Source organism: Anas platyrhynchos, chromosome 13, assembly GCF_047663525.1.
Source record: "Anas platyrhynchos isolate ZD024472 breed Pekin duck chromosome 13, IASCAAS_PekinDuck_T2T, whole genome shotgun sequence".
NCBI lineage: Eukaryota > Metazoa > Chordata > Aves > Anseriformes > Anatidae > Anas > Anas platyrhynchos.
The window spans coordinates 9,192,033-9,215,701 of NC_092599.1; the positions used below are offsets into that span (position 1 = coordinate 9,192,033).

General features: G+C 34.1%; 1 protein-coding gene across 4 annotated transcripts in view; it reads left to right on the plus strand.

Annotated features, from left to right (window-relative positions):
* CFAP20DC (CFAP20 domain containing) overlaps positions 1-23,669 on the plus strand; it is a 67,978-nt gene that overhangs the window by 36,830 nt on the left and 7,479 nt on the right. For all 4 annotated transcript variants that reach the window (XM_072044336.1, XM_027467730.3, XM_038186104.2 and 1 more), the window contains 2 exons: positions 3,178-3,381; positions 8,395-8,456. In XM_072044336.1, the coding sequence (XP_071900437.1) occupies positions 3,178-3,381; positions 8,395-8,456 (266 nt within the window). The remainder of the gene's footprint in view (positions 1-3,177; positions 3,382-8,394; positions 8,457-23,669) is intronic.

The window sequence follows — 23,669 nt, forward strand, 5'->3', positions numbered from 1 at the left end:
GATTTGCTAACTGCTTAATACACTTTAAGGACCTGGTTGCTTGCAATGTTTTATTCATGTTTTAATAGAGTTCTCTATTATTAAGTTCAAATATTTTTAATTAAGAAAGAAGTACAGCCCTCTGGGTAATATTGCAACCATGTAGATAGCTGGTAATTAAACTTTTCCACACATATAACTACATTCAAACAATTCTGAATAAATCATTTGAACCTAGAAGAATGCAAATGTCATTATATGTGGGAAAAAAAAAAATCATTTAAACAACAGGTTTTGTCAATCTAGCAAAAGTTTTCAGAGTTTAATAAAAATGCTTTTTTATCATAAGGGGAGAATATGCAAAAAGACGAGATAAGCTTTTAATTACTAAATGAAATATTCATTTTAGACAAATTTATAAGTACTGCAAATTTACTTCTTACATCAAAAGTTTCTCCTAAATTACAAAGTGAACTTAATCTTAAATTCAATTTTCAAATTCTGTCTTTGAAAATCAGCTAAGACTATGTAAAAAGTCTGAAGAGGCTTTTTTTGTAGTCATCATCTGAAGCTAAAGTATACATAGTCCAAACTGTTTCTCTTTTAAAAGAAGGAATTTATTGTAAAGGATGTAAAAGATGGAAAACTGTCATTTACTTCTCCTTTCTGAATATAGTATTTCTAGAATAAGACCATTACTAGAAAAGAAAACAGAATAACAGTTTGAAATAAGTCAAAAAGACAATCAAATTTTTTAACTTCTTTTGTAAAAATTCCTCAAATCTATACGTCTTTCTTCATAAATTTTAAAGAAAAGACTCTCAGGTTTGGGAAATATTTTGCCTTTATTAAAAAGAAGGATGAGAAAAATGTTCTTTCAATTCTCAGTGTTTTTATTCTGCACAGTGCTAGTTCATTCTGTCATTTTAATGACCGCATACCAATAGGTTCCTATATGAGGTAAGAAAGATAAGCAGGAGCTTCTCTTAAAGTGATCAAATAAACTAAATACAGACGGTTTCTGTATAGGAAAATTAACAGGAAATCAACAGCTTCAGAAAGATCAATGAAAATCTTAACAGCTGTAGGTCTGGTAGAATACTAATGCATCAAAGCAAATCAGACTTTCCAGATAAAACATAGCAAGTTTGATGTGTAGAGAACAAAAAAACTAATAGTAGCTGAACTATTAACTTACATTTAGTAAGGTCTACAGAAAATGTCATTTATTACTGTGGGATTAAAAATGGCAGTAATAATCAAATGAATCAGGGATATAGCTTTGAACTCAAAAGGCAGAGGTAAAAGGGGTGGCAGCTGTGCTAATCACGGTAGCTCATGCACTGCACAGACAAAATGGCAGACTGTATTTATCTGTGTGAAAAAGTAGTCTCCAAGTGCTTTAGATGACTCTGTAGAAAAATCTGTAAATGACCTTTACAAAGCCATCTAAGAATTTGAGATTCATCGTAAAAAATGTAAAATGTTTACAGTAGGCCTTTTAATTAATTATCCTTTTCACAAAGATTTGTGTACTTGCACAACTGTTTCAATTTGAGCACCCTTCAATCATAAATCCAGCTTTATGTGATATATTTACCTGCTGATTGTCATCTTGCAGGCATACTTGCTTTCAAATGTTGTTTACTTTGTTATTTCAGTGCTAATTTTCTTTCTGACCATTATTTGCAATAGATGGCTTGAAGAGAAATCTGATAGACATATTTTTAGGTAATCCTGTGTCGAGGCAAGAGTTGGACTCAAAGGTCCTTTTGGGTCCCTTCTCATTTGCAATATTCTGTGACTCTATGATTCCAGTATCATAGTAGTCAGAATGAGATACTTAAAATGTCAAAAATGTATGACATAAGTGCTACTCCCACAGACTTAGTCCTCGGCGGTAACATTTGCTGAATTCTTACCTAGAATTAAAATAGCAAGTATTATTTTACATGCTATTGAGATAATAATTGTTGATTTCTTTTATGGTAGCCATGAATAAATAAAATTATACTATGTGCTTTCATTCTAAAACTATTTTTGCAAATACTTAGTAAAGTATTTTAGAGCTTGAGCTGAAATCAAGGTTCTTTTCATTGCATGATGTGATTACATGTATTACTAAAAGAGAAAGGTTTCTGAATCTGTCCTTGATTCAAAATTCATTTCCATTGTGCTTGGTATTACACATCCTATGCAATTCAGTACTGTGAATGAATCTATGGCCATATACCCAGTTAAACTTCCGATGGGGAAATAAGTAAATAAGTAATGCAGTATCTTTCTAATCCTTCATTATCTGTTTTTGGTCTGGTACTGAAGACACACACACACACAAAAAAAAAAAAAAAAAAAAAAAAAAAAAAAAAAAAAAAAAACTTTAAAAAAAAAAACTTACAGGAAAAGGGATCAGAGAGACAATAATGCTTTCCTGATTACCAAAAAATATATTTTCATTAAGGTATGTGAAACTCCCTAAAACAGAAAAAAACTACTGTGTCACTGAAAATAACCTCCTGTTTGAACAGTGTTATTTCATAATCTGTCTAGTGAAAGTGAACATTTTGCATTATTAGATATGACAATTAGAGTTACATTAACAATTCAACCAGTGAGCATAAAGAAAAATGAAAATAGTGGCATTTATTTTCAAATGTACACACTAGCAAGTTACCAAAATAACTTTTAAAATTTAGTGCTGTCGTGTAGCATTCCAAAGAAATTTTATTCTGTACTTGAGAAATAACTAAATATTATATTGATGTTTTTTATGATACTATAACCATGTTGTTGGGCTTATTTCAAGATTTGCATTTAATGTTTAAGCAATTTTAACTGCTGGATTTTCAAACTTTTGGGATTCTGCTTTTATATTATTATTAATACTAATACTACCATTAATAATCAATTTTTTTAATTACAACGGAACAGCAGCTTACCAACTATTCTGGATCCAAACTGCAGTACATAATAATATTTGTACTCTTCTTCCTTCCTGTAATGATATGCAAATATGCTTCATCTTCATAGCTGAACAGAAATCTATTAACTAACATTTTCTAATAAAAATTCTGATTCTCTCTAAGTATTGTAGCTTCATGAAGATTCCCCAAAAGATCTCCCAAGGTATCCGTTTCATTCATGTATTCTATTCCATCATCCGGTCTATATTGTTGACTTTTCCATTTTATTTCATAGGAGTATGAATGGAAAAACTTCCAGACAAGTAGACTGAGTGTATCTGAACTACAGATGCTGGCTAGCATGAAGAGGCAACACAATGAAGAATTAAGGGATACGGAGATCTCTCATGGGCTAAGCGCATCACAGATAGACAACTGCAATGTTAGCATAAGTACAAGCAGTGATGATACAGCAACCTGGAATTCTTGTTTCCCACCAGTAAGTCTAATCCTGCAATGTTTTTTGTAAAATTCTCCGAGTGTTTACACAGTTCCTATCAATTCTGAGGTTGAGGGGTCTTGAATATTATAATAATGAATAATAATATATATATATATATACATAAAATAATGAATAATATTTCTTGGAGTAGCTTTGCAATTTAAGTTATCATTACCAAGCATTTTTTAGAAATCGACAAGTAAAACACACAAAGAAAATGTGCACTTTCTGCAGCTTCTATAGGACCACCATGGAAAAGGAGCAAATCTGTTATATATATTCTTTCCTACAATCCTGAATAATCATGTAGGCGTTACAGCTTGTCACAATAGCATCTGACAACCTGCAGGTGTGTGTGATATAGTATTTAAATATAGTTTCAAAATGAATGAAACCCATATATACCAGTCAGAAATTGCATTGTAGTATGAGTAATGGAAAATAATTGCTTCTTAGAATGATAAAGGCTCATTACCGAACAGCTAACTGTTTAAGGGACTGAAGAAGGAGAATAGTGGAAAGAAGCTGCAGTAGTTCTGAACACTTAGTGTGATCCTTCTGTATTTTACACCTTGTATCATTACTTCTCCTGGCACAAAATGGTGCAAAATCACACACCTCCACTATGTGACAGAGCACTGTTATATGAAGCAGGGGTGTATTTGTTGTAAACTACTGAGAGTATTGATCATATGAAATCATAGAATAGCATTTCAGCAACTATATGAAGGAATTTTCAGGCACTGCTGTAAAACTAGGTAACCTCATAGTCCATTTATATCACAGCAACATAGTTCTTATTTTATTATAGGTGAAACAATAATAAGCAATGAATATGGCTTAAGTAAAGCACATAACTCTCAGAGGCAGGTCCCATGTGAGAAGAGTAACTACTGCTGTGTTGCCTCAATATAAATTATTGTAGGGTAAATGCTCTGAAATGCTCTGAAATGTCAGCTGCAAATTATCTCCAGGGACCTATAGGGCCCAATAGAGGCCTGTAGTAGCAATCTTTCATAATGAATGACCAACGTAGCATTGGAACTTTGTGGTGCACTGGTAAATGAAGGATTCAGATGAGAAGAGTTGTATTGGTAAGTGTGTAATTATACTAAGAAGAATTTGGTTTTCAGAGTCATATTTTGCAGGCCATCAGAAAATTAATAGTTGGCTTTAACTATCAGAGATACGTCAACATTGTGCATTTAGTTGATATTGTCGTACTTCTGATGCATTTACTTAGTACTCACTATGTAGAATCAAACGGTATATGTCTGCAAGACTAGACAAATGGAACTCAATTAAGTAAAGAGAATAGCAGTCTTATTAACTTTGGACTAGCTTAATTATAAGGAAGTTGATAAGAATATTTAGGCAAGTCAGTTTTGGCTAATACAAATTACATGACTGAAACATAATGATCTTTTAAAATTAAATGTACTGCTCCGGTATTTAGTGAAGCCCAATGTGGCTGCAACAACAGTTCTTTAATGTCACTGCCTTGATCAGTTTCTGCATGTTTCAGACTAACAACATTAGTTTAAAAAAGTGTTTAGATAAAATATTTTAGTCATTTAAATTGTAATTTTATATAGCTGTGTTTTTTTGTTGGCTTACAAATCTATAAATCTGTCAGGTAATTTCATATAGTTATTTTCAGAGAATCTCCACACTTAGCATTCACATGTGCAGTAAATGTGTTATTGTATGCATACATGTAGGTAGTCTACATAACTGAGAGATCAAAATACAGCCTGTCCAGTGTGATTAGAGCATGTTCAAAGGTTGTTGCTCCTGTATTTCAGTCTTCTACCATGCAGGATCCTGATGTAAGATCTAAAAAAAAAGTAAAGTCGTCATTTCTTCAGCTTCCAGTTTTTACTCAGAGGTGTTCCTTATATATGTTAAGATATTTATATGAACAAGAAAAGCAAATTTGTTTTTATGTCCACTGATTTTTACTATTACCATCATACGAGTTGACTCGAGAGAATTTGCCAATGACCAATTTCAAAATGACATGCGCAAACTGGAGAAAGGTTTGTATGTGTCTGTAGCAATCTTGCTTTTGCAAATGATTTTGGCTGTATGAAAAAAAAAAGAAAAAAAGAAAAAAAAGTAATCCTTATGTAGTAGCTTAAGAAATTAAGGACAGTTTAAAATTCTTGTCATGATTAACCTTTCATGCTTACATGTGTTTCAAGATAGTATCTTTTTGATTATTTAAATCAGTAATATCTACTCTGCTTTATTTTATGGACTTCAAAGATAAGAAGATAAATAAGGAGGGTTTTTTTATTCTAAATTTTCATTCATTTTATATAACCTTTTTATCCCTTGTTGGAATCTATGGCAACAGCACCACCAGACGGCAGATTTTTGTGTATCTTTCATTTTGAAATACATATGATGTTTTGTAAGGCAGTGCAGGATATAGTCATGTTAGACAGTGAATGTACATATAAAAGTAATACTTTATATATAAAACACATTTTAGTAAGTTTATTTTTTCCATCACTTGTCATTGTTAGTGTGATTTCCAGATTCATAGAAAATTTTGCACTTATTACTGACTAATGAATCTCAGAAACTCTTCTGAAGTAAAGGCACATAGATCAATCATACTGTTAAGCTGCAGTTAGAACAAATGAACAGATGTCCTTAAAAACTATAAAACGGATATACTAAAACTGTATTTTACAACCTATGATAGTTTACCAAAAACTGAGTATACGCTGTTAGGAGAAATTGTTGAAATGCAAGTTGTTTATTAGCTGCTGTAAACTATGACAGACATAAAGGAATAAAATAGCTTTGAATATTATACATTACCCAGCTATAAATATAAACAGCTTCTTTAAAAAAATATAAAATAAATTACTTCATGGGAGAGCTGCAAATCCTTGCAAAATGTGTGGGGCACAGGGCAAAGTTCCAAATTCATAATATATATTTGTAGGACTAAATATTTTTAAAATACACTATTTTACAGAGTCTTACCTGAATATTTTCTTAATTTTCAAGGTCTGTGAAGTTAAACACTATCTTTACAACAATATGAAAGGCAGTCCTCTATATTGCAGAGTATAATGTTAGTTTATATCTACACATATGCTTATTATCCAAGGAACGTTGCAAAGCTTGGAAAATAATTCTACTTTAATGTCTTGCTCTGTTCTAAAGATCCAGTAAGATCTTCCTGCCCTGTCAGGGAAATGGCACATTCAGCTTCTTGGCAAGCTGTTTCCAGACAACGTCAGACATCACTTTAAATATAACACAAGAATTTTGGACCAATATCACATATAAGAGAATTCAGGGTATCTTCTTGCATATGCTCCCTGATTCTCAGTCAGAAATGCAAAGGAGAATGAAGATTCTTTTGGATTGTTCACTGATGAATCCTAGAGATTGCAGTGGTATAATGCTCTATTATCAAACTCCAAAATGTGCTCACCACTAAGACCTGTCTTTCAAGGAAGGAGTACTCACAGAGCAGTAAGATTACTTGTTCTCCAAGCAACTTCCTAAATATAAATTCAATCTAATCAGGTTTGACCTGAAAAACCTTTGAGATTTCCAAGTTCACGCCTAATTTGGGGAAGGTCTTCTGACCTCCATTGTGATGATTCAAAAAAGAAAGCCACTTAAAACAAAAATGTTCTGGCAGAAGTGAAGTCTGACAGACAAGAGGAGTGATATTTAAACCCAGAATTATTCCAGCTGAGAGCTCAGTTTGACAACCCCTGGAGGGATCTATTCACATCAAGTCAAATTGCAAAACTAAGGCAGACTATTCCTTACTATGAAATGAGACTAAAAATTATTTAGACAGATATTCTGGTTCATAGACTGACTAATTCACTTTCTGTCTCATCCTCGGTCTTCTACTAGCCATCATGTGGGAATTGCACTATCCACGACCAGGCAGTGACTCATATTTGGCAGTAATTAGGATGTCATTCATCCTGAGCATATATTTTACAACATCCCTCCTGACTTCCTGAAACCATGTGAATGTACTGATTTTTTTATTGATTTCTGTAAAAATACAGTTCCTTTCATAATACTTCGTATTTATTTTTAGCCATTGCATTTACTAATTCGTACAAGTATTTTTAAATTGTGCTTGTGTTTTCGCTTATTTCTGCAATTGCTTCACTGGTTTGTTTAGAGCTGGTTTTGATGTGTGGGATAATGTGAGGGGGTCCTCTCCGGAAACATATACATTGAGACAAAATATATTTCTGAATTTTAGAATTTTAGAATTTTTATGAGTTTATGAATACTGGTTTTTATGGCAAATAGCTGTTTTAGTGCCATAAACACCAAATAATGCAATTTCAAACTTTTAGATGCACATTCTTACAATAAGCAGGTAAGATTTGAAGGTTATTTTTTAAATAATCATGCTTTTTTATGAATATTCATACCGTCCACTGTTAGTAATCCATGAATAGCTTAATCCAGGTTTCAAATCAGCAGTTCTATTAAGAAGCATGTGTGCTTCAGCAGCCTTCATGTGGGACCATTAACATTCCCTAGTGCTTCTGAAAAGATAAGAGACATGCCTGCCAGCCCTGTCAGTTCACTCAGGAGTGTGTAGCCTTAAGAATGGTTGGGTGTGCACAGGTACAATGAAGTGTCCCTGCACCATGCTTCCTATATACATACAACCCAGACTTGCCTAACAGACAAACCTTTTCCAACCTCCCTTCTCTGTTTCCCAACTCTGTCCACACACTCTCACAGACAGCAGAGAAATGACTGTGTGGTCGACTCCTTAATTCATATGTATTTCCACCTAGACAAGAATCATCTGTTAAATACAAAGTTAGTTAAAATACCCTTTTAAATTTCACAGATTAGATGAAAGACTGTAAAGTTCCAATATCAGAAGCTTCAAATGTTTATCCTCATAAATGATCTCTTACATATTTTTGAACATTCTGAAAGTATATTTGCAAAGTTATTTTCTCATTGTTATTTTTTTGTTGTTTTTTTCAATAGCCCGTCAGTCAGGAGCATCACTATCAGAAAGAAATGAGCCCGCTTTCTCATTCCAACCCACGGTAAGACTCCGTGTATAGCCCAGGCAGTAAGAATTAAGGTGGAGTGCTCTGAATGCTAAATGTGACTTTCTTTGATTTAATGTCTTCTATTGCAGCCTCCTCTCAGAGGGCTTTACTATTGCTCTTTTTAGTCATTGACTACAGGTTGCAGTATGTCTATATTGTCCCAGAATGCAGAGCTGGATTCTGCATGGTTTGGATGTACCTCTGTGTATTTAAAGTAGCCAGCAAAGGCCTGGCTCCTAAACCTGCTTTGATGTGTGGTTCAGGAAATCTTCTTCAACTGACATATATACCCTCTCACCTGTTTCTTTCTCCCTCTCTGTCTCTCTTCTTTGAAGGCTCTGAAGTAAAATTGTGCATGTGACTCTAGATGTCAGGGAATCTATTTGTTACAAAAAAAAAATTTAATGTTCCTTAATTAAACAGGACTTTTCAATAGATAACACACTCAGGAGAGGGTGCTATGTTGTAACATTGTGAGATAGTTCAGACAAATCCTGCCTACAATGTATTTTGGCTGTCAAGTTCTTTGTCTTATCTGTTTTGTTTGGAGACGACAACAAAATCCCTGTGACTTTATCGTAAGGTAAGATAGGGATTTGAAGACAAGAGGAGAGGGTGGCTAAAGGGAAGTGATGAAAGTTGAGACGACCAAAATTAATTGTTCTGTTTTAGAACTGCCTGTGAAACCCCAGCATCACTTTGACAAAATTTTAACAGCCTGAACAGGAGGTGTACTTATTTCAAAAAGTTGTCCCGCTTCACTTTCAGTTGGTGAAATTAACATGGATTTTACATGTCCAGATTTTAGCTGGACAATGCATGGATGTTGGGAGGAATATGAGAGAACATTTCAGATACGACCATGAAAGAGTTTGCTTGATTTTTTTTCAGGATATCAACAGTGTGAAATTTTATGATCATGCACTGCAAGTCAGTTGTGCAGCATAATATGTATTTCTCCTCACATAGATGTTTTCAGTCACTTGTTTCACTTCCATCCACATTTTTATTATCTTCTTGTTAGATTTTATGGAGTGAACAATATGAAACTTGCTGCGCAAGTTCACCCAGATGTGTCAGTTATTGCAGCATATGTTTCTTGGTGCACATAGTATATTACTGGAGTTAAAATGCAATCCTGGATTCCTGTTCCATTTCATATGTAAATCTGTGTGCTGATGTCAGTCTAGAAAACCTCTCTAACTTGGGTGCTACTTATCAGAGAATCTGTCTCTATCTATTAATGTTAAAGTGGATGAAGTGGATGGAGACACTTGACTACAGTCCACAGATTAAGATATCAGGTAATTTGTGACTGACAATTTGTCAAGAACTGTATTCCAGAAGTGATCTCATAATTATGATGATATTAGAATAGCCTGTATTTTAATACAAGCTGTGTTGTTTTTCTGCTTTTTCCCCATAGGTTGGTTGAGTTGGGTTTTATTACTTTTATGCATGTGTTAAAGCAATTTTATACTCAGTACATTTTATATACTGAAAAAGAAAATAAACACCATTATCTGTAAAAATAAAGCATTTCAGCATATTAAGTTAATATGGTCTACAATGAAAACTTCCATTTTCATATAATAAAATCTAAAACAAAATAATATAAATTACAATTTAGTTCTTATGCTATTTTAATCCAATACACACACTAGACTTAAATTTCAAGTCATTTTCGAGAAATGTGGGCAAAGTATTCATAGAATACTTGAATACTGAATACTTGCAAATGCTTCATAAATTCAGTAGCCCTTGTGAACTGCCAGAAAAGTATTATTGGGCTGTAAATACAGAAGATGACAAAATTACGAGGTCAGTTTGCATCATGATATTAAAACCTGAGAAGATATGACTGGAATACCATCATTCAGATCATTACCTTTCATTTATAATGGAAAACTGAGTAATGTTTTCCGTATAGGGTGTGTACATAAATGAGAGAGAGATGAAAAAAATTGGCAATTCTGAAACTTAGTTCCTGAGCTTTTTTTAAAAGCCAATTTTAATAGGTAATGTACAGGCAAGTAAAAAAATATCTAAATCTTTGTGAAATTACTGTAGCTATGTAGAGGAACACACAGGACAATATTTGAAAAATTGGTATATTCTATGTAGAATATGGGTAGAAATACCATGGTATGAAGACATTTAAATGATGCACTTACTGAAACAACAAAGAGTTTGTTTTTAAAAGTGGTAAAGAATTCGACAGGCCTGACATAACTTTAAAAAGTATATTAGTGATATTTTCTGGGAAATGAGAAGAGAGCAATGTGGCAGCTATTGTCCAGTAAATGTAGCTTCTGTCCATAATAAGATAAAAGAACAAGCCAAGAAAGAAAGCACCTGTGAAGATAATGGAAATGCAGTCAATAAAAAGACCCAGCTAGACTCATTTTCCATTGGTTCCACTGGGTAAAGGTCATAAGTCTGCCAAGAATATTGCTACTGCAGTACAAATCACCCCCGCATCACGCTGCTTTGCAAGGCACAGAACCAGTTAATGAAAGGAGACAGGCTGACTGCAGAGGCTACAGAGCCAGATGAGCAAGAAGATGCACAGTGTTTCAAGCCTTAGCTATGCAGTTCCCACAGGCTGACTTGCTGTATGGTCCTAGCTGAACTTCAGAACTGCTCTTTTTCCTCCAAATAGGAGTCTTTTTTACTTATCTTTGTTACTTATCAATTATCTTTGTTACTTCTTCCTCCAGTGCAGGGGCTGGAAGCTGCTATGTACTCTACATCTACTTAGTAAGCATTTAAGCAGCATTGTCCTTCAAAATATGTGTGTTACAGAAAGTTTGGAAGTTTCATTAAAGGAAATGCTGAAAGAAAATTAATATTGAAAAGGAATTTCAGTCATACTGAACTGCAAAATGTGGTACTATTCTATAAAAAAGATCACTTGAGCCTAATTTTATGAATACATTTTCTGAACTACAGATGCTCTTCAGAAAATTTATTTCTGATAAAAGCTGATTTTCCATCTTTGAGAAAGAGATATTTTTTTAAAGATGAAATCTTCTTTATAAGCATTGCCTCACCAGCTCCTCAGCTGGCATCCTACTCAACTCTTCCCACTCTACCAAATTAAATTTGTTCCTCTGAAGTTCAAACAGCTGTTCCCCAGAAACCACACTACGGTAGGTCATAAATATTTCAGAACTTCATTGGGTATCCTTTCACAGGAATTATATTGTACTTCAGTAATTTCATATAAAATGTACATAGGCAAATTTTCAGTTAGGTTTCACCCAGACATTTAATTTTACTTGTTAAAAAAAGTATCTATTCTCATAGTGAATTGTGGGCACAAAGATTTGATGATAGTAAATATCTACCTAATTTGGACTATGTCCAAAAATGTAGGAATAGCATGTACACCACAGGCTTCATTTTACGAGAAAGTCTATTTGTCAGTGGTCTCAAACCAAAGAATGAGTGATCAAGGTATGTTTCATTCGTAAATGTGTTGTGTTTTTTTTTTTTTGATAATCTGATGTTTAATTTGTTGTTCATATTATTGGCTGGTGGGTTTCATATGTTAACGGCTCTAAAATCAACAACCTCCCCAAATTGCTCTATATACCTGGAGCTGATGGGTTTTCCAAAGGTGGCTGGAATCTGCAGAAGTTAATTAGTATATCAGTCAATGAAAAGTGATATTTTGAACTACAGTCTATACCTCTGCTGTGGGCTTGGTCAGGGCTGCCTGCACAGAATTACCAGGAGTAAATAGGACTGTAGTCCCTTACCAGCTCCAGCCCAGAGCTGGACTGCTGGAAGCTCACACTTGCCTGGCTGATATGTGAAAGTATGTGTATGCATCCAAATATAGTGTACCCACCCATTCAGCCCTATATGTTGGAGCTGGCCTTGCTGTAGGACCTGCTGGGTGATCATGATTCCCTGTTAACACTGAGAGTGCATCTGCAGCTGATGATGTAGATTGTCAGCCCTGAAATCCCAGCAAGAAATTGAAGAAGCTATGTGATGTTATTTGGCAGTTCCCATTTACCCTTTCCAGTGTCTTATTCTTCTCCATGATTCCCTGACCTGCTTTGCATATTATTATCTCCATAAGTTTCGCTATGAGAAGTAAGCATTACAGTTGCTCTGCAGTGGTAGGATTCAGTACCATTCTCAAGCCAGTCCAGTAGCTGACTCATAAAATACGCTTGATTTATCTTCCCCGTACATGCAAGTCAGTTGCTTCTTCCGTGAAATTTTTGTGTTTAAATTAGTTTCCATCAGTGGTTTTGTTACAAATAAAAAAGAAATCCCTTAAAGCTAAGGAACACACTAGGTCCCTAAAATTTTAAGGAAAAACAGCATTATAAAGTGTTTACTAAAATTGCTAAATGGAAATAGATGATGCAAGTCAGGCTCACTTTTTGTCTAGATTTATGTTTTATCTATAAAAAGTGTCACACTACTGTGGTTTAAATCCCTCGTAGCTTTGCTACTGGTGGATGTGATATAAAGTTCATTGTATCTATAAGAGGCTGATAAGGGCCTGCAGTCATTGACAAATGATTAATAGTCACCTCACCTCACATTGGTTTGGTACAAGCTAACTTAAGCAAGCTGTCTTGTTACTGTAACCTATGTATGTTATGTTAGACTGATCGGGATGTCATCATTCTTCCTTTGTCTACAATCTGAAAGAAAAAGGAAAAAACAACTAAAGAAGTTTTCTTCCCTTTTTTGGTAAAGGTATGTCTCCAATGGAAATAGTTCATATAACAAAAAATGAACAAACAATGGTTGCCTTTTGTAATTGCATTCTATTGTTTAACATTACAATAAATGTTATAGATTTGAAATTGATCATCATAAAATAAATGTTTCATTGACTTGCAGATAAACATGTTTGAAGAGGACAATAACTTTAAGTTTCTCAAAAAAGTTGTAGATGTTGCCATAAGAAAAAAAAAAACAAAAACAAAAACAAACAAAAAAAACATTCTTAGTTACTACTTTACGAAACAATGTGATTTCCTTATTTTTGTAATGACATGTATGCACAGTATACAAGTCATAATGAATGACAATTTCATGATAATGAATCATGAAATGGATAAACACGTTTCTTTAGCTAAATACATTTTTAACTTCTTTTCAAACTTGATAGCTGGTAAAATTAGCAAGTAAATTAGTTAAACGTAACCATCAGTTCTTTATATGCATAACTCTTTGACCACTCTCTATTAATTTTAGGAATTAAATGACTCTACACTTTATTTAAAATTTTCTGGTACCAGTCTTTTTCATAATCTATTGTTGCCATAAATATTGCCATGATAAGGGCACCTGACATTTACATAAAGTATCGATGATGTCAGCACAAATCCACAAACCTTGCAAACACTTAAGTACAAATATTAAAGGTATGTTCAGTTCTGAGGATACCATTCAAGTGACTCGATGATCTTGAGGTCTCTTCCAACCTAGAAATTCTGTGATTCTGTGATTCTGTGTTCTCATCCATCCCAGACGGAAACTACACATGCCAGTAGCTGATGCATGTCATTGCACCTCTCAGAGATTCAGTAAGATTAAACTCACCTATAAAATGACGCAGTAGGAGAAAGACTGTAGTTATAACATTTATTTGCACTAAGCCAGAATTTCTTTAGCATGCATGCTGTAAAATTCAAATGCAAAACATCTTTGTCTCCCATACTTCCAGGCAAGGGCTTAAATAGGAGAATACCTCAAAGTTGAGAATGAAATTTAAAGAATGAGTTTTGCAAACAAAGAAGTATATTTATTTTTATGATTCATTAGAAGATCGAAGTCATACAACTCCATTACTTCTGCAAAACAGACAATATTACATTATGAAGTATTACAGAATTACATAACAGTTGTCAAAATAAGTGAACAAAAACAATGTTTCACTAAAGGTACTTTGCTTTGTCATTGTACTTGTTCACTTACTTTACTCATACACAAAATAGAGTAATTTACAATAGGTCTCCCAGTCGTTAATCTGAATTAGCAAAGTGCTGCTGCATTTGTCAGGTTATAATATGCATGAAAAAGAACATGACAATAGAAGCAAATGGCACAGGAAACATCTAATTGAAAAGATTAAATTTTTTAATCATGGTGGTAAAAAGCTTAGCTTCAGAAAGATTATTGAGAACCAGGTGGCTAACACATAAAAATTTGTTAAAATAATCCAGAAATTGTTTTCTCTTGTATGGGAATCTGAAAACATAAAAAGCGGCAGTGTACCCCCCCATTAGTGTAGTCCCCCCACTAAGGGACTGGACATGGCAAAAGCTCCTAACCATGTTGTTGAGTCTATGTTAATATAAAGTAGCTTGTCTGTTGTACTTGTAGATTCAGGAGTTATTGAGAATGTTTTTATTGTTCCACACTTTTTCTGAATATTCCTAAGCCATTGAAAGTGAGTGTTCTAACTACGCTTATATGCATAAATGAAGCAAAGACCAAAAAAAAAGTCAACTATTCCCTACTATTGTTCCTAACTTCTCAAGTAAGACCAAAGTAATAACAAATGAACACTGTGCTATTTTCATTCTGTTGAGAATTGGCCATCTGCAGACCACAGATATTTTTCCAGCAAATGGTTACCTGCACAGTGGGAGATGAGAAGGTTTGTTAAGAGATTCAATTGTAAAACTTCTCTGGGTTTTGCTTTTGGTTTTGTTTTTTAAGAACCTACCAAAGCAAAGTAGAAATTCACATACTCTTAACAGCTACTCTGGGGCCGTTATCTGCATAGGGAAGGCTGTGGAATCAGGATCTCCATTTCTATGGAATCAGTCTTTGTAACATGCAGGCTTGTCAGAAATGATTATATGTGTGAAACCTTTTTCGTAATTCACAATATGCAGTATAAGCTTGTACTGTACAGAGAAGCAGTAGGCTCTAGGACAATGCAGGAGTGATGAGTGTGAAAGCCTCTTCTTTTAACATAAGCCATAGTCCCTGAGTGGGACTCTGAGGTTGTCCATGATAACAAGAGTCATAACGCTGTGACCCCAAACTGTCCATGTTGTTATCCTTCCTAACACTCAGGATAATGGGTGTTAAAACCACTTTTGTGCAAAAATATCGGTCACTGTCCTGAAGAATATGAGAAAGGAAACTATCCAAAAAACAACAAAAAAGAGTTTAATAGCAACAGTTGTTAGTGTTCCTAGTGGAGCAGTCTCTCAGCTCCTTAGAGACTCTGAGAAAGATGAAAGATGTATCTGGCCCTCTGGTCTCCCTTTCTGGCCTCAAAATCTGATTAATCTCAGGAGCTGAGAATCAAGGCCCTTATCCTATACTGTACATCAGCACATTGTCTTATGCATAGGGTCAGCATCTCTGCCATCTGCTGATGCTATATCCTTCAGTCCTATCCTATTTCTCCATCCCCCTTTAAAAGTAGAGTTATAAATACTCTTCTTTTACAGCAGGTGCTTCTTTTCTCAATAAAAGGAATATGCTTGTATATCTGCCTCAAGACTAGTACTGTAGAAAAAAATACAGGAAAATCTGGGGCTGCATACATCAGGTTAGCCTTGGTTCATGTCTCGTGTGGTCATCACCCATGTTAATGGGCATGATGTGTTACAGCAGCAAAAATAGCATTGAACAGATGTATTATAGGGCCTTCAATGTCCCCTGTACATCGTTAAAAAAAGCAAAGGACCTGACTGTATTCACATTCTTGAAAGAGAGTGGTTACTGAATACTCAAAGGTGAGGAGTACTCTAAACTGTGCAATAACATTGACATGCAGATTTGTCCAGAAACCTCTGCCTGCAGTATAAATGTCAGTACAGAATAGCAGGGTACTGCAAATGGCACTTTTTACCAAATGTATATGCTTACAATGCTGTCCTTTGCATCTTCATGACACTTGGATGAATAAAGATATTAAGAGAATGGTATATGGCCCCATAGCTTTGGTAGGCAAATTTCAGTCAGTCTTCCCTGAATGAAGTGTCAGTGCCTACATAAGGTGAGACAAGAGATTTTATATTTATTGCTGCCCATAGACAACAAATCAGCTGGTTCATATCTGTAGAAGCCTGTGTTCATGTGACTACTGCTTGGAAGAGTGTATTGATAAACTTCTCATATCAAAGGAGCCAACTGTTTTAGCCTTTCCCAGGATGTAACACACGCTGACTGTTCGTGTACTGACTAGCCATCCCTTGTTCCTGGCAGGATGTCTGAAAGAGATCTTTCTTTTTTTTCTTAAAAAGCAAAACTGTCTGTGTTTCCAAGGGCACAAATGCCCACACCTCCCTACCCTGCCATCTCGGTATCATTTGTGCAATTGCTTTGATCCATCATGCAGAGTGTTGGTTTTGATTCCTTTATGTGATTTTGCTGTTGTTAGCAAAATTTGCTGTTGTTTTTGAAGAATTAGACAAAGGTACCATACCTCTCACTTTTGGTAATGATCAAATTTCTAGCTTAATGCTTTACCATTCAAGGTATTAATATACTAGAAGGTCAGCATTTCCTAGCTTTTTTTTTCACTTTCTTGAAAAAGAAAGATAATTTTCACAGACTAGGAACATTCAACTGTATCACCTTTAACAAGTTTGATAATAATAAAGTTAGTGTTCTCTTGAGTCATGTTCTCTCCATTGATTTTTAAAAGCCCTCTGGCTCCATGTCATCCATTAAAAGTTAAATGGGATGCAGTCTACATCCAGGATGCACAGAATAGTAAAGTGCCATTAGTGGCTGGCTGTGGAGGAAAGGAATTACTTCAATTGCGACAAGACTCGTTGGGTTCTAAGTTCAGGTGTTTCCTGAATAACGAAACATTAAAACATAATGTTTAAAATGCATGGTTTATTTAATTGTTAAAAATATGTGGAAGAAGAAGCAAATCCTTCCTAACAGATGCTTCATTAAATGTGGAAATCCAGTTGATTCACTGATCAATGAATATCTGATGTACTTTATTAGAATTCACTTGTTTAAGATTAGCTTCGTATACAGGAATTTTAACACACCTTCACAAATTCATTAGTTCCAATTTATACAGCTGGTCTTCTGATAACTGAATCAAAACGAGCAAAGAAGAATGGGCCAGTATTTTATTTAAATTAGATGATAAAACATTGTTTTTTCTCTATTAGTGTCATTTATATTGCTATTGAACATCAAGACTATAATCTAGCCACCAAGTAAACATGGTGATGAACTAGAGGCTTAGCCTTTAAGTAAATTACAGCTAACAATTTAGATTGTGGTTTCTGTTTTTTTGGCGTCTCTTTGTCTCCATTGGAAGTATGGTGTTTGGCAGGCTGGATTTGCTGAAGTGGTTTGGGGACAGGGAAAAGTCATTCTGTAAATACACTCACGATTTTCTAAAACTTAGTGGTAGCAAAAAAACAAGTTCCAGTAAGGCATACAGTAAATGAAGATATTATGTATTAGGGATGGAATGAATCTGTCACTTTGACGGATTGTGAGGCAAAGAACAGATTAACAGATTACTCATAGTCAAAATGTAGCTCACTGTGAAAAATGTGCAGGAAATGATAAGTGTTGGTTTGTGCTGATTTAATGATATTTTGAAACTACAATAACACTCCAGGAGAATAATACAATGTAGCACATCTTGCATTTTTTAATCATCAATGTATTGCTGGATTGACCTTAAATCCTTCTGATATTTCTTCTTAAAATATAGCTTTCAGTTCATATAAAGTCATACAGACGTATATTTATGTGTTTTTTCAAATTTTTATTAAAATCTGAACTCAAAAATCTTTGATATGTATGTATAATATACTCTGTATTCCTTTGGTAGTATATCTTGTTCTTCTGTACTCAATGAGTTTTGCATTGTAGAGATACTGTTCTACTCATCTGGAGCTAAAGTGACACTGAAAAGTGATTTATAAATTAATATTGAATGTTGCTTGGTTTATGACATATTTGTTTAAGGACTTATAAGAATATTCACAACTGAAAATGTTTAAAGCATTTTATTTGCAATAATGGACAATTTAAGGTTAAGATGATTTCACAGCCATTACAGACATGTGGTCATATGACATGAGATTTGATTTCCTTTTTTTTTTGTAAAAAAAAAATACAACATAAGATTGCATATAACACAAGTAAATCTTATTGTTAATAGCTTTCAGAAGTCTTTGCTTTACTTCTGAAACTAATATTGAAGATTTTATTTCTATGGAAATGTTTCTATTTTTAAAAAATCTCATTACACATGCATACATAATACATTACAAAGCAGAATCCAAATAACTGTTTATAAAGTAATTGATTTAAATTAAGGAAGTTATACATACCCATGAAGTTCAGCAGAAATGTAAAAAAATGAAAATTCAGATCTACTAAAGTTTAGCAGCTTAAAAAGTAATGGAAGCTCCAAAACCAATGTAGCAAGGAATGGGTGAGGGGTTAGGTCACAAAACTAGGTGACTTTGTGTTTATTTATTTAAGTTGATCTCTCACTACCTCTTTTAAATAGATACAATTAAAAATTCAAACAAAGTGGGAAAAAATAGGTCTTCATCCTACCTGAATTTAATATTTAATTTATATGAACCACACTTTAGATATGAGCTCATACTTTGCTTTCAGTGGATCATAGTGAGGTATTACTTACTTGGAGCACAAGATGTCAAGAATTGGTCCATTTTTCCTTAAAATATTTTTGTACTCTTGATTTATACATTAGCATTCTCTGGCCCTCAACGGAGTTAATCAAATTATTCATTGTAAAAAATAATTTTGAGGCAAATGTGCTTCTCTTATTATCACTCAGACATGAGCCAGTTCTCCTCTAGTATTCATAAAAATTTACTAAGTAGTTCATGCAGCTAAATACCATCTTTTGTGTTCTTTATTGATTGTACTCTTCAGATGCTTAATAATCTCTCAATTTGATGTGTTCTTAATAATACAAAACTGATGTTACTTTTTCATTCTGGTTTGATGTAATGTAGCACTTGCCTTGCATTTTTTAAGTATACTGCTATTATTAGGCTGACCTAATAATATGAGTATTCCTTTCAATTCCTATACAAACTATTAGACAAAGCTGTTGTACTGAAACTTTGAAGCATTTTAATTGTGTTAATAATATGGATTAAATGATCTAATTGATTTAAATAATACAAATTAAATAAGATCCAAAAGAAAAGTGGTAAAGTATGCTATCTCAATTCACAGAAATGTTAAATATCTTTATACTTAAGAAATTTGGCATTTTCTCATTCCATCTGTTAGGATAACCTAAAAAGCAACTTTTAAAAAATAGGAGTATCAAAGGTGTTCAGCAAGATTTAAATCAAAGCCCTGATTCTTCATTTTTCTGTTGATGGTATTATTGCTCGTGGCAATAGTTCTTATATGGTATTGCCATTGGTATTGCAATTGCATTGGTAATTTTCTCAACAGATTTTACTGATGGATGCCATTTTCTGAAAAATTTACTATTCTGTTATGGAACTAAAAATTGTGTTCATAAATCCCAAAGATTTATTCTGTTTTTCATCACAGCTCAGTTATCATGTGATCTTTCAATATATGACACTTACTTTCTGAAAGTTTTTTTTTTATTATTTTTTTAGAAAAGCCTATGGCATGAAATATGTTTTATTAGATTTTGATATGTAGAATTGCATCCAGAATAATTAAGAATCTCAGTGCCAGCATTAAAGATCCTTGGAATCTTTCTGTTCCAAGCCTTCATACAAAAAAGTCACAATGTCAAAAGACTTACTTAGCATTCAGCATTGTTATCAGAAAAGCTCTAGATAGTTTATTGCATGTTGATTGCATTGATTATAGCTTGAGGCATTGGTAGCATAAATAGAGTGTCATTAATTAGTCAGAGTGCTTGATTCGCTTTTCTGTTTTAAGGAGATAAACTAGCTTCTCAAAGTTCACCCCAGAAATATTCTTTATTCAATCAAAATAAAAACACAATAAATGGGAACACAGGCCACAGTCTGCATTTCTCAAGTGTTAATTGCTGATTTTCTCCATGATGGGCTCTTTACTTCTAGGCAAGGTCAACAAATTTTCTCAGAATTTTGGTGTTGTTTTTTTTTTTTCAAATTACCATATACACTCTGTCCCACACACCAATATGCTTTAGTTGCTTCCTTAAAAGTATCTGCAGATTTCATTGTGAAAAAGTCTGTATTGACTGCAAGACTACAGCATCTATCAGAATTACCAGCGTAAGCTCATGTTTCAGAGGTTTATCAAATAACTATAAATATTTACTCTCTGCTGCAGCTTGACCAAGAAGATTTCAGCACACAAGCTTTCGTTTTTTAAATTTTAAATTTTATGAAGTACTGTCTTAGACATTGCTAACTGACATGTGGAAGTGATAAGCCAGTTTTTAATATATATTGTGTAAAACCTTAGAAGTAATATTATGTCAATAATGGATCCTTAATATTGCACTGGTTTATGTACTTTTCTTGGTGGTTAAAGCTATTCATTTCTCTTGGACAGTGGGAGGAAAAAAGAAAACATGAACTGATTCCAGACTATTTTAATAGGAAATAATAAGCTTACCATGCACCTCCTTTGCCTCAGTCATAAGTACGTACACTTCTACCTCCCTTTAGAACCATTGAAATCCTTAGCTCTTATACTCACACCTGCTAGAAAAAAATAATACTTCTTCAACTGAGCCAGGTGCCTCATAATAAATATAAAGGTGAAACTGAACAACTTCCATACAGCAGAATTAACTCAAATAATTGAATAAAAAAAAATAAGGGACAAAATCATACAAATAATCACCCATCTTTGATTACTCAGACATATCTTTCAGGAAGACTTTGCAGAGATGAGACTTTAAACTGAAATTTGTAAATTTCCAGAGTAATAAGAACCATGAATTTAAGAGAGATACTTGTTTGATGGCACATGATTACTAACCTCCCTCCATGTTCTATAAATGAGTTATCTTTCTTTTCCCTTGGAAATAATTGCTTTATTGTCTTTTCTTCCTTCATACTAACATCCTCTCCTCTCTCCTCATCCTCTGCTCTCCAGGTACAAATTCGTTTTTTTTTTCTTTTTTTAGAAATGATCTGATACGTATTTTTTATGAAAAACATGGATCTGTAAACTCTTCTGTTTTGTGCCAGACTTGTAGAACTTCATGTATGCTCTAAAGCTTCTTTACTTTTTAACATTTGTTAGTCTGACTGAGTTAATTCTCTTTACCAGCAATCACCATCTTTCCTCTGTCCTTGCAGTCTTCCCAGCAGAAATACACTAGTCCTTCTCTGTGTCTCAAACATCACCGTCTTTAAGTTGTAATGAACTGGGAAAAAAGGGTAGCTTGGGAAGCGGAGATGTAGATTAGCACTAATAGTTCTGCCTTGCCTTACCTAAAATTGTTGCAGTTTCTCAAAGAGGTTGCCTTTACTGACTTTATGCTTCAGTACAATTGTAGAGAATTGGGTAAGTGCTAAAGCTTAGTGCTCTCTCACTGCTTGCTGTGAGCATGTTCAGATATTAGTGTTTAGCTTCATGTTGGCAGAGTACGAGGCAGCAAAAACACACGTGCAAGTGGCAGAAATGGAAAATAAATTCTACCATGCAACTGAATATCATATGCATGTACTTAACTGTTATTCCTGGAAGCTCTTGAAACTTTGCTGCAAACGAATAGTCTTTGGGTGAATTCAGAGAATGCAAAAATGGCAAGCAATGACAGAGAGAGCTAATAATGAGGTGTCTAGGCAAGGATATTGCTGTGTGGATTAGTTGCACCAGTTCTCACTGGCATTGGCTGAACAGCAGGGAAGGATAGGTTGTGAAGTTGGCCATATATGTGGAAATAGAATGATGGTATAAAAAAAAGATTGAACTATGTTTTTTACATATTGAAATGATGGAAAAATCAATATCTCTTCCTTTAAATCTGCTATACTACTTGCTGGATTTCTACACCAGCAGTTCTGTTTCCTGAGGCAGAAAATTAGTTTTTTCCATTTTGACTGCAAACAGATAGGTGGTTGTCCCCTGATTCACCCCAGATTATGTGTACATGCCAGCAGGAGATGATGTGGAATCAATAACAAGTCCAGAAGTAAGAGAAAAACTAACAATAAACAAACAAACAAAAAAAGGCATATTTTAGCAATTACAGCACATGACTGAGCCTTGCCAGGTTTCTCTGTCAGAAACACATTTTACATGAGATCATCAAGGCTTTTCAGAAAGTAGATGTACATTACCTGTTTACTTGGTGTTGGACAATTGATACAGTCTGGCAATGTAAAGAAATCTGTCAAGCTTTGGGAAAATTCAACCTTTCTAGAGGAATCTGCTGATGGTGAAGTTACTTTCATAGCCCTAGCAAATCTTCCCAGCTTCTAGTACAAGTTTGCATGTAAAGTGTTCTTGTGCCAGCTGTTGGAACAACGATGGCCAGACATAAATTAAATCAATCCCAAACTAATTTACTCTGTAGAGCTGCACTGTTCCCACGGACATGAAGCAAACATAGGGGAATTTAAAGACGCCTTTTCCAATCTACATCCCTTCCCTTGCAATGAAAAAGGTTGGTCAAAAAGGATGGACCTGCTTCTGTCGATATAAGATGTTTTACTGAGGTTCTTCAAAATCTGTTCAAAATGTTAAATCTCAATCATTCAGTTCCACAATTAGTTCTATGGAGGCTTTAATGTGTTAAAAACACTTAACTGTTGAACAAGAGAGATGGGAACATACGGAAACATCAGCAAAGCAGTGTACAGAGATCAGTTTCTTCTATGACAAGAATTGTGAGACGTGGTCAACTACACAAGGATTGCCTGAACTTTGTGACTTGGATGTGTCCTTCCAGGGCTGTTTCTCTCATTGGTAGTATAAAATGAATGAAATCTCATACATGTGTTTCCTATCCCATTTTTTAGTGAAAAAGTCAGCAGTTCAGTTCGCAATAAAAAAGCAATAGCAATAACAAAATAACAATAAAAAGGACTGCTCTGTTTTCCTTTCTTTGAGCTGTAGCAATCAAAGACAGTGTATCATAAAGTGGCGTATGTGAAATGAACATTGAACTTTGCATCAATGTATGATAATGGGAAAATCATTTTTAAAAGCTATCACAAAGTAGTGTTCAGCAGAGGCATAAATTGCCTATTAAATTAAATAGGTGAAGAAGTTCCATACTCCCTTCTCTGTGATAAAGATTCC